Source organism: Xiphophorus hellerii, chromosome 1 (assembly GCF_003331165.1).
Source record: "Xiphophorus hellerii strain 12219 chromosome 1, Xiphophorus_hellerii-4.1, whole genome shotgun sequence".
Classification (NCBI taxonomy): Eukaryota; Metazoa; Chordata; class Actinopteri; order Cyprinodontiformes; family Poeciliidae; genus Xiphophorus; species Xiphophorus hellerii.
In genome coordinates, this window is record NC_045672.1 from 12,864,508 (window position 1) to 12,878,075 (window position 13,568).

The following is a 13,568-nucleotide window of genomic DNA, read 5'->3' on the forward strand; positions in this document are numbered from 1 at the left end:
TTTTCTTCAGCCAGCATGTAGAACTAATTTGCTATGACTGCAGTAGCCAAGCTGCTATCGTAGTTAATGACTGTTGTAGTTAACAGTTGGGGAGAGGGGTTGCAATTACACTGAGAGTTTTCTCCCCCCTGCTTCCCCTTTGTCTTCCGCTCCCTCTTGCTTTCTCTCTCATCGCTGCACTGAGTAATAGCGACCGACTGCTTCGCTGCTGCCAATTGCTTGAACCCCCCTTTTGTTAAAGTTCATGTATTTCTCTAGTGCCAGGCGCAATGAGGTGATGTATCCTTTTGAATGGGGACCACATTAGTCTTTCTCACCAGCCCCAGCTAAGAGTAAAGGGCCTTGACTCCCATTATGATTTGCCTACAACTTCACACGGACAATTAATGAATGGATCCTGGAGCTCCTTCAGCACGGCTAGGCTGTAATGGAATTGCGAGGCTGTTTGGGCACTCTTTGTTGGTGGGAGCCATATTGGTGACCAGCTGGCCATTAAAGACAGAGACAGGCCTGGACATATGTAGTGTACATTATAGCGAGGTATTTACTGAATAATTTACTGAATACACAATGCGCAGCCTCCTCGCAGCAGCTGCACATTCTCTCACATGCACGGGTGCACTCACACGTCGCAGCTACTGTCTCCTTCTGATTCATGCCTGGCCAAAGTCATTGACTTTATTAATATTCTTGGCTTCAAATCGGCAATATCACAGAGGAAGAACTCGTGCATTTTTTGACGACTATCTGAGCAAAGAGAAGCCAGATTTTTTCATGAGACAAGTGAAGAGTTGGACTGTGAACTGTTTGATTGAAGTAATCATTTTATTGTTAAAGAAATGGCATAAAACGGCAGTGAGCAAGATTTCTTTGGGTTTGTTGAACAGATCAACGCAACAAAGTACATCACAAATAATCAATTAGACAATTATTTGTGTTTAAGTCCATTTCTGTTGTATTTGGGCACATTGTGTTTATATTTGCAGTGAGCATAACTTTAAAACAACAAAGCTTGTGGAATAAACAAGAGGTCTCACTTGAAACCAAACTGTAGGTGTGTCTGTATCTCACGTAGATTTTTTTTAAAACAAGTTGGTTCTTCATTCAGTGAAGTTACTTGCAGTGAGTACAGTATCCAGAAATTTTACTCAAGTGAAAGTAGTGATAGTTTGTAGTAATATTGCTTAGGTAAAAGTAATAAGCATGGGGCAGTAAAACTATTCAGTCAATTTTTTCAAAAAAGTTACTAAAGTTAGTGAAAGTAGATACCACCCATATCATATGAAGTCATTTGACACATTCAGGAGTAGGTCAAACATTGAAGCTGCAACAATGTTTACACTGAATTGCATTATAACTGACTGAATTACTTCTTTGTTTAAAAATAATAATAATAAAATGTTTCACAAAACTTAAACTGTTTTTTAAGTAATCACTGTTTAGAGTAGAATAATTTAGTCCCATGTTTGACTGGTATATTTGTTTTAGAGCTATTTAGATGGAGTTGAAAGTCTTTTAAATTGTAAAACAGCACTTCACTCAAAAACAGACTGACGCTACTGTGGTCTAATTCACTCATTTATTTCGCTAGCAAACTAAAGCTTTCTGGATCACTAAAGAGGCAAATTAGGATAATTCATGTTAGACTTTCACAGTCACTCAGACAACTTAGCAAGATTTTACACTTCAGACCTGTGCAGATAACAGTTTGTGCTGACTAGACCTGTGAGGACATTTGTCAGGGACTTGGAAACGACTCTGTCCTTATTGGTCAAATTTTGGGTGTTTGTGCGTACTCTGGTGGTCTCACCGGGCAATTTAATGATACGTTTTCTCACATGTGAATGCACAGTGAAGCGATAGCAATGCCCCAACAAACTGAGCACAGAAGCAATGAAAGGACTCATTGCTCAACAATTTTTTTTTTTTCAGTACAGACTGATTCCAGTGGTACTTCACCAGCATCGCTTCACAGGCTGCCAGAGAAAACCCCACATCTGGATAAGCCGTTCTGTGGTGTGGTGAATTCAAACACTTATGCGTCTCCTCTTGGTTTAGAGCACACACCCTGTCATAGTGACACCTTTTTAAGCAGGGATAACCGCTATTTCATTTTTATTGCTAAACGTCGGTCATGCGCTGGCTCACGACGTGAGGGAGAAACTTTTAATTATTTGCACATTTGGTCTCTGGTCTAAACCAACTTTTCTGCTCAAACTCGTATTCTGTTCCTGCACGCCCGAAAAGATGAAACATTTCAACTCCCCGCCTTTATTGATACAGCTCCACCAGTTTAAACACAGGTGTCACTACAAGATACTAGTCTCTCTGAAAGATCAAATATTTTTTTTCCTGGTTTACTCTTTTAAAAGAAGTGCAGCTTTCATGCTTGGCTCTGTCTTTTTGTCAGAGGTTGGTGTGAGAGGGGAGGGTACTTTACATCCAGCCCAGCCGACTACAGCTCGGGCTTTTAACCATGGCCTGACAACCTCAGCAGTGGACCACCACAATATCTGTTGATGTTAATCCTATTAGGCTTGATTTAACACTTTACACGCCCATGATTTATATGAATGTTTATTGGTTTTCTGTAATATAATCAGCTCAGGGAAACTTAATGCATTGTTTGGTAATACATGCGTGACTGGAAGCAGGGGGTGCACACACACACGCACACACACACACACACACACACACACACACAAAAAAATGCCCGGTGTTATTTGAAATCATACACCTTCGTCCAACACCAACACTTGAACTAATTCAATCTTCAAAGTCAATGGAAAAAGAACAATATTTATTAGGATTAGGAGGGACATTTTGTCTGGCAGCCTCCTCCAAAATGAAAGCCTTGTTTTTTTTTTTTCTTTGTTGATCGTTTGAGGATTTAAGATGCATTAGAAGGCAGTGTCTGGGTGGATAATGGAAGGTTAGAGACTGTTATTTAATTTAAGTTCAGACACTAGAGATTAATACCTCCATCCTATGTGAAGCCCCTCCTTTCCCACCTTCTACCCTGACGCCTCAGAACAAAAAGATGCAACTAAAGTTACAGGGTATTAGCTGTGATTACAATTTTTGGAGTACGGCCTTGATCGGTGACACAAATTAAGCCTCGTCAGCTATCTAAAGAAAAGAAAATTTCTTTTTCAATGTCTTCACCCTCATTCTACTCGTTTTTCCACAGTCACCCAGTTACAGCAAACCCTGGTCCATATCCAGGAGCTCCTGGTCCAGCAGCAGCAGAAGATCCAGGAACTCTCTCAAGAACTATCTGCAGCAGAGGTACAGTGGGCCATATTTTTTTGGCATCTCAAATATTTAAGGCATCATTGAGTTTACAGTCGGAAAGTTTGAGTAAAAGCACATAAAATCTGATATAAAAAATGTCTCTAGGCCAGCTGCTAATATCCCTAATATTAATTTCCGTCACCAAAATTGAGAAATTTGTCGGAAAGAAAAAAAGTGAGCATGTTGCCGAACGCGAATGGTGTTACATATGGAACATCAAACTCAGGGATCAGAGTGCAACTGAATGGCCACCAAATTAGTGATGGTAACATCTGGATGCTGACTCACTAAAGTGTTTCCAGTCTTCAGCTTTGGGTTGTTCTGTTCCTTAACCAAATGTCTCATTCTGGGGACATTTCAAAGAGAGAACCTGTTTTTAGTGGGTCTGGAGCAAACCAACCTTTTCATATGTTGACTTTCACTAAACTCATCCATGTTTCCTACATTGAAGCTCTTTTGGAAACTAAGAGTGCTCAGACTGTCCTTTTATGTGTGTTTTCTTATAATTTATTTAACATATTACTATTAGTAAGATTCTATGCTACACTGCAACCCATTTAAAACTTCAGTATCTAACTTTTATAAATATACAGTACAGACCAAAAGTTTGGACACACCTTCTCATTGAATTCAATGAGAAGGTGTGTCCAAACATTTGGTCTGTACTGTATATATATATATATATATATATATATATATATATATATATATATACTGTATGTATATGTTCGAACTGGCATCATATTGTGATAGTAAAACATGACTTGTACAATAATCAGTGAAAAATGTAAGCTCATCTACTTCCTCCAAGTGCTTTTATTGGAGGAAATGCACTGCTCCCGGTTAAAAACAACCAATCATAGCCAGAAGGAAGGTCTTAATGCTATCAGTCATGCTCGTGTACATGTGGCTTAATGTTTTAATGGTGAAGAAATAACTTACCTTTAGAAGAAAACTGTTTATCCAATGTCATCACTGGCCATGTTAAGTAGCTTGGGCATCCATAGCTATGTTGTGCTGAGCCATCTGTAGCGTAGCAGAAGTCGAGGGGGAGGGTGTGATCAGCATTTGTACGAGGGTGATTGACAGCTGCTAAGGCCTGGTTGTTTCTGACCAAGCGGTGTATTTCTGCAAATGGAGAAGGCAGAAGTTTGATTTTTTTTCACAGATTTTCTGTCTCATATTATACATAGTGATAGTTTCAACAAATAAGTTAAATAAATGTTTATAAAATTAACCTACTGCAGCTATAAGGGGGGGATGTATATAGTTTAGTGCCCATGTCTCAAAAGACTCAATTTTTCATACATTTGGGCTTCAGAAAACAACTGAATGTTTGAAACCTCTAAGATTTGTAGGTTTTCTGCACTTCAAGGATTATATTTTGTCTTGAATTATACTTTTTTCAGACTCAGCTTCTCAGTACTCTCAGTATGCATCAAACCTCTCATAACTGGTTAAAAAAAAACAGGAACATGATACAACTTCATAAAACCTCTAGTTCATCAATACACAAAACACCGCAGATTCTCTCATCATCAATCTTAACGCTTAAGATTGATGATGAGAGAGACGAGCTGTCTCAGGGCCTCTATGTGCTAAAATCCTTTATACTGTTTGAGTCATAAGTACCCAAAACAGACAGGGTTATTATATTGTATATCATCAGAACAGAGGCTACAAAAAAAATAAGGTGGATCTCATCATGAAACCATAATCTTTAACCATACTGCCTTGATTTTTATAGGCCGTTCTCTAAAATCTACTGAGGATGCTAAGTGTTTCAGTGAATCCACCTGAGTGATTGTTTTTAAAACATGTGTAGAGATGAAATGTTGCTAGATTTTTATTACCACCTCTCATAAATCGCTTTATGATCCATGGCCCTCTAAAAATGGCCTTGAAAGAGACAATCTTTGACAATGTTTTATCTCCACAGCTTGTTAAGCACGTGGGTGTATAACTGTAGCATCTGGATATCATGGGAAAACATATGTGGATGCATCTGCTCCGGCACAAATGAGGAAGAAAAGTATGGATCTCTTCCCTGGACGACGTTCATCAAAGCTCATTTTGTGCCGTTTTGAGTTCTTAGTATCTCTGCCTGGCAGAATGCGGTGATGATCTAATTTGACCCCATGCTGGTCTGAACTGTTGAAGCTAGTTCCACAGTCAGACAAAAGTCCAATTTAAACAATGAGTTTCCTCCGGCAGAAAATAACAGCGTTTCTTTTTCCTTTTCATTTGTCATCCCTAAATCACAGATTGGATTAAAAAGTGCACTTCATTTACTATGAGTGCCTTGTTGGACAGCAGCAGTGTATAAAAAGTATATTTCCCATCAAAACACCCATTAAACAAATCATAAACCCTGCTTTATAGTCATAGTGTTGATCTTAAATTTTCCTTGTGAGTCGGCACGAGGCCCTCTGTTGTCTCAGGCCATGAGGGAAATTGGGAAATTGTTTTCAGGTCCGCGATGTTTGATGAGAAACACATGTTGGAGCTGGGGAGCTACTTATCATTCACCGTTTGTGGCTTTCAGGGTTTCGCTCCACTGTGCTGCTTAAAGTGCGCCACGCTTAGCAATTATACCTCTCAACGCGGAAATGTGCCTTTAACCCAAAACACATGGAGACTTCTGTTTCCTCAGCTGCTAAGTAAACATTTCTCATAGCTTGAAACCGCTCGCTTGCGGTGTGGGTCCACTGTCCCCAAAGCGGGGGACGTCATTACGGACGTGAGTTTAGACAGAAGGACCCATGTCCGCGCATACGCTCACCCGGAGAACACAGGCTGATGCAGCACATTTCCAGACCGAGCTGTTTTCTCACTTAGGATTCTGTGAGGGCATGCTGCTGTACAGATGCTAAAAAACACATACATGTCACCTCTGGTAAATATGTGCGAAAAGCTTGAATGTATCTTGTACTGAAGCAGCATATTCTCACCCTAAAACATTTGAAAAATCCAACTTTGAGTATATTATTCCAACCCCTTTTAAAGACTGACTTAACTGAACTATTTTTTTTAATACTTATTTTGTTGATCATAGTTTGTAGGTAATAATCATTAACTTTTTTGTTCATTGGTATATAAAAGTTATGTGGCACCCAGGCCCATTTCTTTCAGCTACTGGCCACTGAACTAAACAATGATGACCCATTTATGCTGCCACCATTATAGTTAACAGAGCAGGACAATAGAAAAATTAAACAAAATCTCCATGATAATCATTATGCACTAACGACACAACCACTAGATGTTAGGCAGCATGCCTGGAAAAAAGGGTTTTTCTATCACATCGTGGTCGTTCCTTGATATTCTTTCAATCACTCTGGATCTCTACTGGCAAAAGGAAACTGTGCAAAGTGGTTGCAACAGGGGTTTCTACAATTGTTTCCACCTCCAGCAATCACTGGGCATGGGACAACACCCTGGACACAAGTCCCCAGTCCATCACAGGACATATTACTCCTGCGAAAGATGAATTAATTCCAAGATCTTTTACACATCTCTTACCAGGCACTAGAACAAATCTCTCCATCTCTGCACACCACACAAGTGTTGCAGATAGATTTGCCTTAGGAAGATCCATCTCCGATGTTACACAGCCAAGTCCATTTCTACCCCATTATCATTACAAATCTGCGTGCTAACTGTGTTTGCCCTGCTGTCTCAACTCACTGATCGTTCTCTTTATTAGTGGATACTACACAGAAGATTAGAAAACGCCTCCTTGCTTACAGAAGATGAAGTGCCAGTGGGAAAGAGCATAAATAGAGCGAAATCAATTGCACTGTACCAGTGTTTCTACTCAAAAACACTCCTCTGGGGAACTCCATATGAAACTAATTCCATCATAAATATACATGTGTTACACAAAAACATACTGTCTGCCAGCGGAACAACTGTGAATTAATTTGCCTTCAGACTCTCTTAAACAAGGCTTGTTAAAGATCTTATCTTGCTGCTAATAGTCCAAAGGCATTTATCTTCATTTAGCCAGATGTGCTGCCATCCTTGGATGCTGCTGGAGTTGCTGCTATTTTCTTCTCTCCATGCTCATAAAATATATTTTTCTTCTTTTTCCCTTTTTTTTCTCCCCCCCCCCCGAAGCACTTAGTTAACCAGCAGAAAGAGACCGACCCCTATCACACCCAGGCACCCACCCGAGACATATTAGTTACAAGGCTTTTAAACCAGTACGGGGGGAGTCTTGCTGTGAACAGTATTTACTCAGTAAAAACACACAGCCTGGCCGCACGTTGGTGGTTGATGATTTAATGGGCTGCAGCTCTCTGATAGTATGTGGGTTTTCTTTGTTTTTGGAGGGGTGGGAGGTTGGCTCATTTGTTTTGCAATTATTTGTTCATGCATGATGCTTTTTATAAGGTGCATAAGAGTTTATGTTCGCCACCCTGTAGCTGTAACTTTTTGTAAAAGTCCCAGGAAAAGAGAGAAAAGACAGACTTAAATTAGTTTTTTTTTTAATTTTTGATAGTTTCTTTGCTGTTTGAAATGAAAGAGCTTCATAGTTTGTATCTGTTTTAGCCAGAAGTTTAGAAAACTAAGCAAATTTAGTGTAAATTTACTTACATTTAATCAGGAATAAGGAAGTGTAACATTTCAGCATAACAATTCACGACAAGGCAATCAAACCATTTTATAAGACAAACCGGTCCAATTCATCTGATTACATGGAATCCTATTTTGTCCAAATACAGTTCAAATCAACCCAATCTTATAGTCAGATTATAATCCAGTTACATTCATTTATTCATTTGAAATGATAATCCATCGCAGTAGATCCAGTTTATCATTTAATCCCAGGTGATTAAAAAAGGCATCACAACAGTGACTCTATAGCAGTACTGAATTTTGAACAAATGTGGTGACAGTGGAAAAAATGCAACATTTAAGTTTCACAAGTTGAAAACTAATATACAGGAAAAAAAAATTTCATCAAATAAATGTATTAAAGAAAAACCCCAGGAAAAATAAATTGCTCACTTATGACATATAAATGCCCAATAATGAATTTACATTTTCAATAAAATCATAAGTAATTATGAGTAAACAAATTATAGCAGTGAATTTCCTCAGAAGCCTCTCATAAGAGGTGCTTTATAATCTCCTTAGTAACTGCAGCGGCTGAAACGTTTTGATCCGCGGTTGTTTAAACATCACAAATTTCACACTAAAGTGGATACTTGTCGACACTTGAGGTGGGCCTTTTAAAGTCAACGTTCGTCAATCTTCTGCAGTCACCGATACCCCAACTCTCATCCTTTAGCCAAGCACCTAGTGCACTTAGCACATGATCCTAACACAATGTGTGTGTATCCATGCTGACATAATGTATCTCAGAGCTGAAATCCAGTCTTGGCCCAACATTTAATTAGGTTTCTTCAGACTTAATAAGACATATGTCAGAGTTAGTGTTGTGTGACAAGCCTTGATGTGAGATATTATATGGTGCTGCTCTGTAGATAATGCACATTATAAATGTAGATGGTGGTTAATATGTCTACTTGAAAGCCTTCTTTTCCTATGCTGGGTGGCATAAACATATATGAATGGTCATATTTTATTTCTTTTTAGAAACCCTAAAGTGATTCTGTGCTTTGGCCACTTTTCTTTTCCTCTGCCTTTTAAAGCTATTAATTTTTTTTTTTTTTTTGAAGAAAAAAAATGAGGGAGAAGCAGAATTGAGCCTTATTATACGGGTGCCGTGGGGAGGCGAGGGATTAAGATGGTTCTAATGAGGTGACGGCTGTAATAAGAGTGTCTTTAGCAGGCCTCCAATGCACCACCTCTAGAAACACAGCTCCTTATCGGAGAGGTTTAGGAGCCGATAAGAGCCCCCCTAAAAAAGAGAAAAAGTCATATCGTTCAGTCTTCACTTCTCCTCCTCCGCCTCCCTCCATCCGCCGTAAATGAGTCTGATCCCTTTCAGATGTGATTCAATTAATTTCTCTTAGATTTAATTACAAGCGAAAGAGTCCAAGTTATCCCTCTCCCCTCGATAGGGGGTCCACACTTCCTAACAAGCTTCCTCTGGTGAGTCAGGAGAGTCTTAATTACAGCTTTTACTTTTCTTTTATCCCACTTTTTCCCTCGTCTACTCCTAATCCCTTCTGGTCTCGTTGGCCTGTCGACTGGTTCCTGTATGAGTTTGTCCTTTTTTTTGAGAGTGCCAACAAAAAGCAGTTATGCATTTCATGGTTTCACAAATGTTTTGCCTGATAAAACCATCTCACTGCAATCAGCTAATCGAATGAGCATCTGTTTATGAATAGTTGTATTGGAATAATTGTTTGACTGCTGAGAACGCTTTTGGGAAATATGTACAACATAGAAATGCATCAATCAGATTTTGAAACTTTGACTTGCTGATAAGGATTTTAGCTTATTTGTTTTATTCTTTAACAAAAGACACAAATGTGTTCATTTTTAAATACAATAAACAATTAAACTAATAAAATGTAAAAAAAAAAACCACCAATGATATTTGAAATGAGAGCAAAGACACAGAGATGTGGTTCCATGCATCACAGAAAATCTACAAATACAGTAAAATCCTCTGGGTTGTGGCTAAAAGGTGTCTAAAAATGATACCCAACTTTTATATTATGCTTGATCAGTAATTACTTATATTAGAACCATAAGTGATGTCACACTGTGTGAGACAGAGAGCAGTCAGTGATACGCAGCTTTGCAGTTATGCATATTTTACTGTTATTTCAAAGCAAATGAAATGTTAAAAGGACATTTTAAACTCCTTCTCTTATTTCAACGATTAGCATGATTAGCACAGTTAGCATTACCAGCAAAAGTCCATATGCATAATACTTTTTGGGGACCTAAAGGGCAAGATTATGATTATAAGTCTATGACTAATGCATTATGACCACTGTTCTCAATTGGTACAATCTGCAAGCCATATGCCACACATTAGGAAATCCACAGTTATGGTCACATAATATTCTGTGGCAGTAGCTGTCCATGTATCATGTTAGAGCTATCCTATCTACATTTAGCCTTCAATTTGCTTTTGTGGTGGTGTTGTCATGTGTGGGGATTGCTGTTTCAATGAAATATGGGATGCTATATCCGAAGCGCTCCATACAGCAAAACCCCTGATTCTCAAGAGCTCTCAGTGGTTGCAACACCTTCAGAGTTGAGGTTTTATTGAACTTCTAATTAACTTTGCCTTTTCCAGGTGTGGGAGAATGTTTATGTCACTTGCTCTTTGCTCTTCTGGCTGACAATGGCATGTATGCGCAGATCTTTTTCATGTTTGTTATGTTTGAAAATGTATAATTTAAGGTCATTGTAGCTCGCATATGATGGTTCCTTTTCAAGACATTTTTCTTTTACTGTAGAGCAGGGGTGCCCAGAGTTGGTCCTCGAGGGCCCGGTAGTACCAATACCTTTTCAGCATGTCAGTGTTCTTCTTAGGCCTTCTAACAAGCCATCATTTGATCCAGGTGCGTTAAACCAGGGAGAGAACTAAAACATGCAGGATGCCAACCCTCGAGGACCGACTTTGGGCAACCCTGCTGTAGAGGGAGATGGACACAGCACACGTAAACCACAGAGTGTCCGTGTGATGCACTTAAGAGCATCCAAGTTTTGCCTTTCGTGTTCCTCAAAGTTAAGTCTTAAGTTAACATTAGAGACATTGATTTTGACTATTCATTGAACTCTAAACCCCCAATTCCCTTTAGAGTGAATGAATACTTTTGATATTCTAAGAAACTCTGCAACATTTTCAAATCAAGCAGTCTTGTGACAGACTGTATAAGACGCCTCAAAAACAGGTCTCACCTTTTTTTCATTCTGTATCTGACATAATTATCAATCAGTAATCTGGCATGTTTTAGAGCTGCTCATTGTAAATTTGTTTTTAAAAAATCACTTTTCTCCTCAGGCTTTTGTAAAAACTTTCATTTTGTTGCTTCATTTTTGCAATAAGCTACAAGTCTTTCCTTCGCAAAAAAACGAAAATTCACCATCAGATTTTCAACAGTAATTTGCCATTCAAATACCTTTCCATAATACCCTGTAGCATTTCAAACTACACCAATGTATTTGTCTGTGCGTGACAACTCAACCCTTTGATAAAAGAGAAAAAGAACAAAACACACTGTTGTCCTTTGGCATGTCTTCATGAATGTGCCCATTGTTCCCCCGATTGTCATTATCCAAAACACTGCACACTGACCTAATCTTTTCTGCGCAGTATGGAAAATTATGTAAAAACAGGGCGATTCGCTCTCACAGGACTTCCTGACTTCAGTAAGGTGGTTGAAGTGGCTATGTTTGCCCTCCTGCCTGTCACCTCCACCAACAGGCTGTTGCTAAGTTGTTATGGTGACTCATGGCTTGACTACAGGAAAACGTGTGGCTTTTAGCATTTGCATTTGCCATATTTGTTTACTTACCCCGTCGTTTCACTAAATAAGGTTTAAATATTTCATGTGGTTGAACTGTTAAAGGGGCCTGCAATGTAGGGACTTTGTGCCAGTGACCGTACATGTGACCTGACCAGTACATGTGTGTGTTTCTGTGTCACTGACAGTTGTGTGTGTGTGTCTCTCTGGGGCTTTTCCTACAGACATCATCCTCAACCAACCGCATCCTGGACAACCAAACAGTTGGAGAGCTAAAGGCTGAGATTGCCTCTTTGAAGGGCTTACTGCTCAGCAGGTAACAAAGTTATCCAGACCGCTGTCACATAAAACGCCCTTCAGGTGTGTGTGTGTATTTTTGTGTTGGAAGGATAAGGACACATTGCTTGTGGCCTTTTTGATTTCTGTAATGTAGTCCATTTGAACTGTGTGCCAATGACCATGCGCTTGATCAAGTGTAACATTATAGTTTGTGATTTCTGTATAAAAATATCACTGCATTTTTCTAAGAATTTAAAACGTAAAGGAGAACTATAGATTGTGGTTCTGTATTTTTAACAAATAATTGTCAAAACTCTGAGCATTAGCTTCAAGCTTCTGCTGACATGGTAACTCAAGTTCAACAGTTGAAATCAGGAGTCTCCCTATACATTTTTACTACCGATACAATACCGATAATGCAGTTTTAAGTATTGGCCGATGCCGATATTGGCTCGAGATCAACACGAATCATACTTACTTTTTTTTTTTTTTTTTTTTACTTATTTTGTAATGTAGAATGTTGTAAAAGGCTTGATCAAGTGATATTACTCAAATAGAGAACTATGGTCAACAATAATAGCTATGAGAACAACTGACATGTTTATTATATACCGCTGGGTCTGTGTGTGGGATACTAGTGGGCTTCTAGATAGAAATGCTGGTGCGAAATTCTTGAGCGGAGTGCTTCTATCACTGTGTTTATCGTAGATTTTATTGCAGGTTGATACAATCCAACACTCATCTTTTGGCTGATACCCCTAGTTGGTATGTTCTTATTTATCAACCTGAGTAAGGCTGGTAAGATGGTAAGGCTCATACGTTGGTGGTAACAAATATTTGAGCTACTGATGCCTTCTGTTATCTCCAAACAGTGCCATTTCTCCTTTGCTCTGACAGCAACAAGGCATTTTTATCCACACAGCTGCCACTCACTGGATATTTTGTCTTTTTCATTTTAACCTTTCTCTGTGCATATAAATCCCTTTTCTTAACTTCTCACATTTCTATTATCTACTCCTCAAAATAGATAACACAAGGGAGCTCACCATAAATCCATTCTAGTAAGGCAGATGTGTGTCAATTGTCAAAAAAGCCTACAAGATAGCATCTAGAACAACAGAGATTAAAAAAGACATTTTAAAAAAATATCCTTGAGAAATTTATTTCACTGTGATATCAGAAGACTGAATAAAATAATAAACGTAAGTGATTGAATTCAAGACCAACCTTGCCATTCACTGTACATACTTAACGCCAAGTTGCCTCCAAATCAGCAAAAAGGTGGTGCGTGTCTGGAACAGGTTTTAAAGTCAACATATGTGTGTTTTCGCTGCAGGGCTGAGTTTAAATTTCAGAAAGAAATTCCAAGAACAGAAGCGCCATCAGGCAAATGCCATTCTGCAGTGATGCATTTCTGATAATGCTCTGAAGGTTTTCCACAAATACATAAACCTTAGGAATGCAACGTCTCTCAGTTGATTACATTGTTTTGTTTTTTACTTTATGCATACTGCAGCATTCAGTTGACTGACCTCAGTGTTACAGTGTCTAATGCAGGAAAGAAAATTACCAACATCAACCTAGAACAATTAACAG

The 13,568-nt window shown here is 38.8% G+C and overlaps 1 protein-coding gene across 4 annotated transcripts in view; it reads left to right on the plus strand.

Annotated features, from left to right (window-relative positions):
- pex14 (peroxisomal biogenesis factor 14) overlaps positions 1-13,568 on the plus strand; it is a 62,310-nt gene that overhangs the window by 44,243 nt on the left and 4,499 nt on the right. For all 4 annotated transcript variants that reach the window (XM_032572269.1, XM_032572276.1, XM_032572285.1 and 1 more), the window contains 2 exons: positions 3,191-3,288; positions 11,918-12,009. In XM_032572269.1, coding sequence (XP_032428160.1) covers positions 3,191-3,288; positions 11,918-12,009 — 190 coding nt within the window. The remainder of the gene's footprint in view (positions 1-3,190; positions 3,289-11,917; positions 12,010-13,568) is intronic.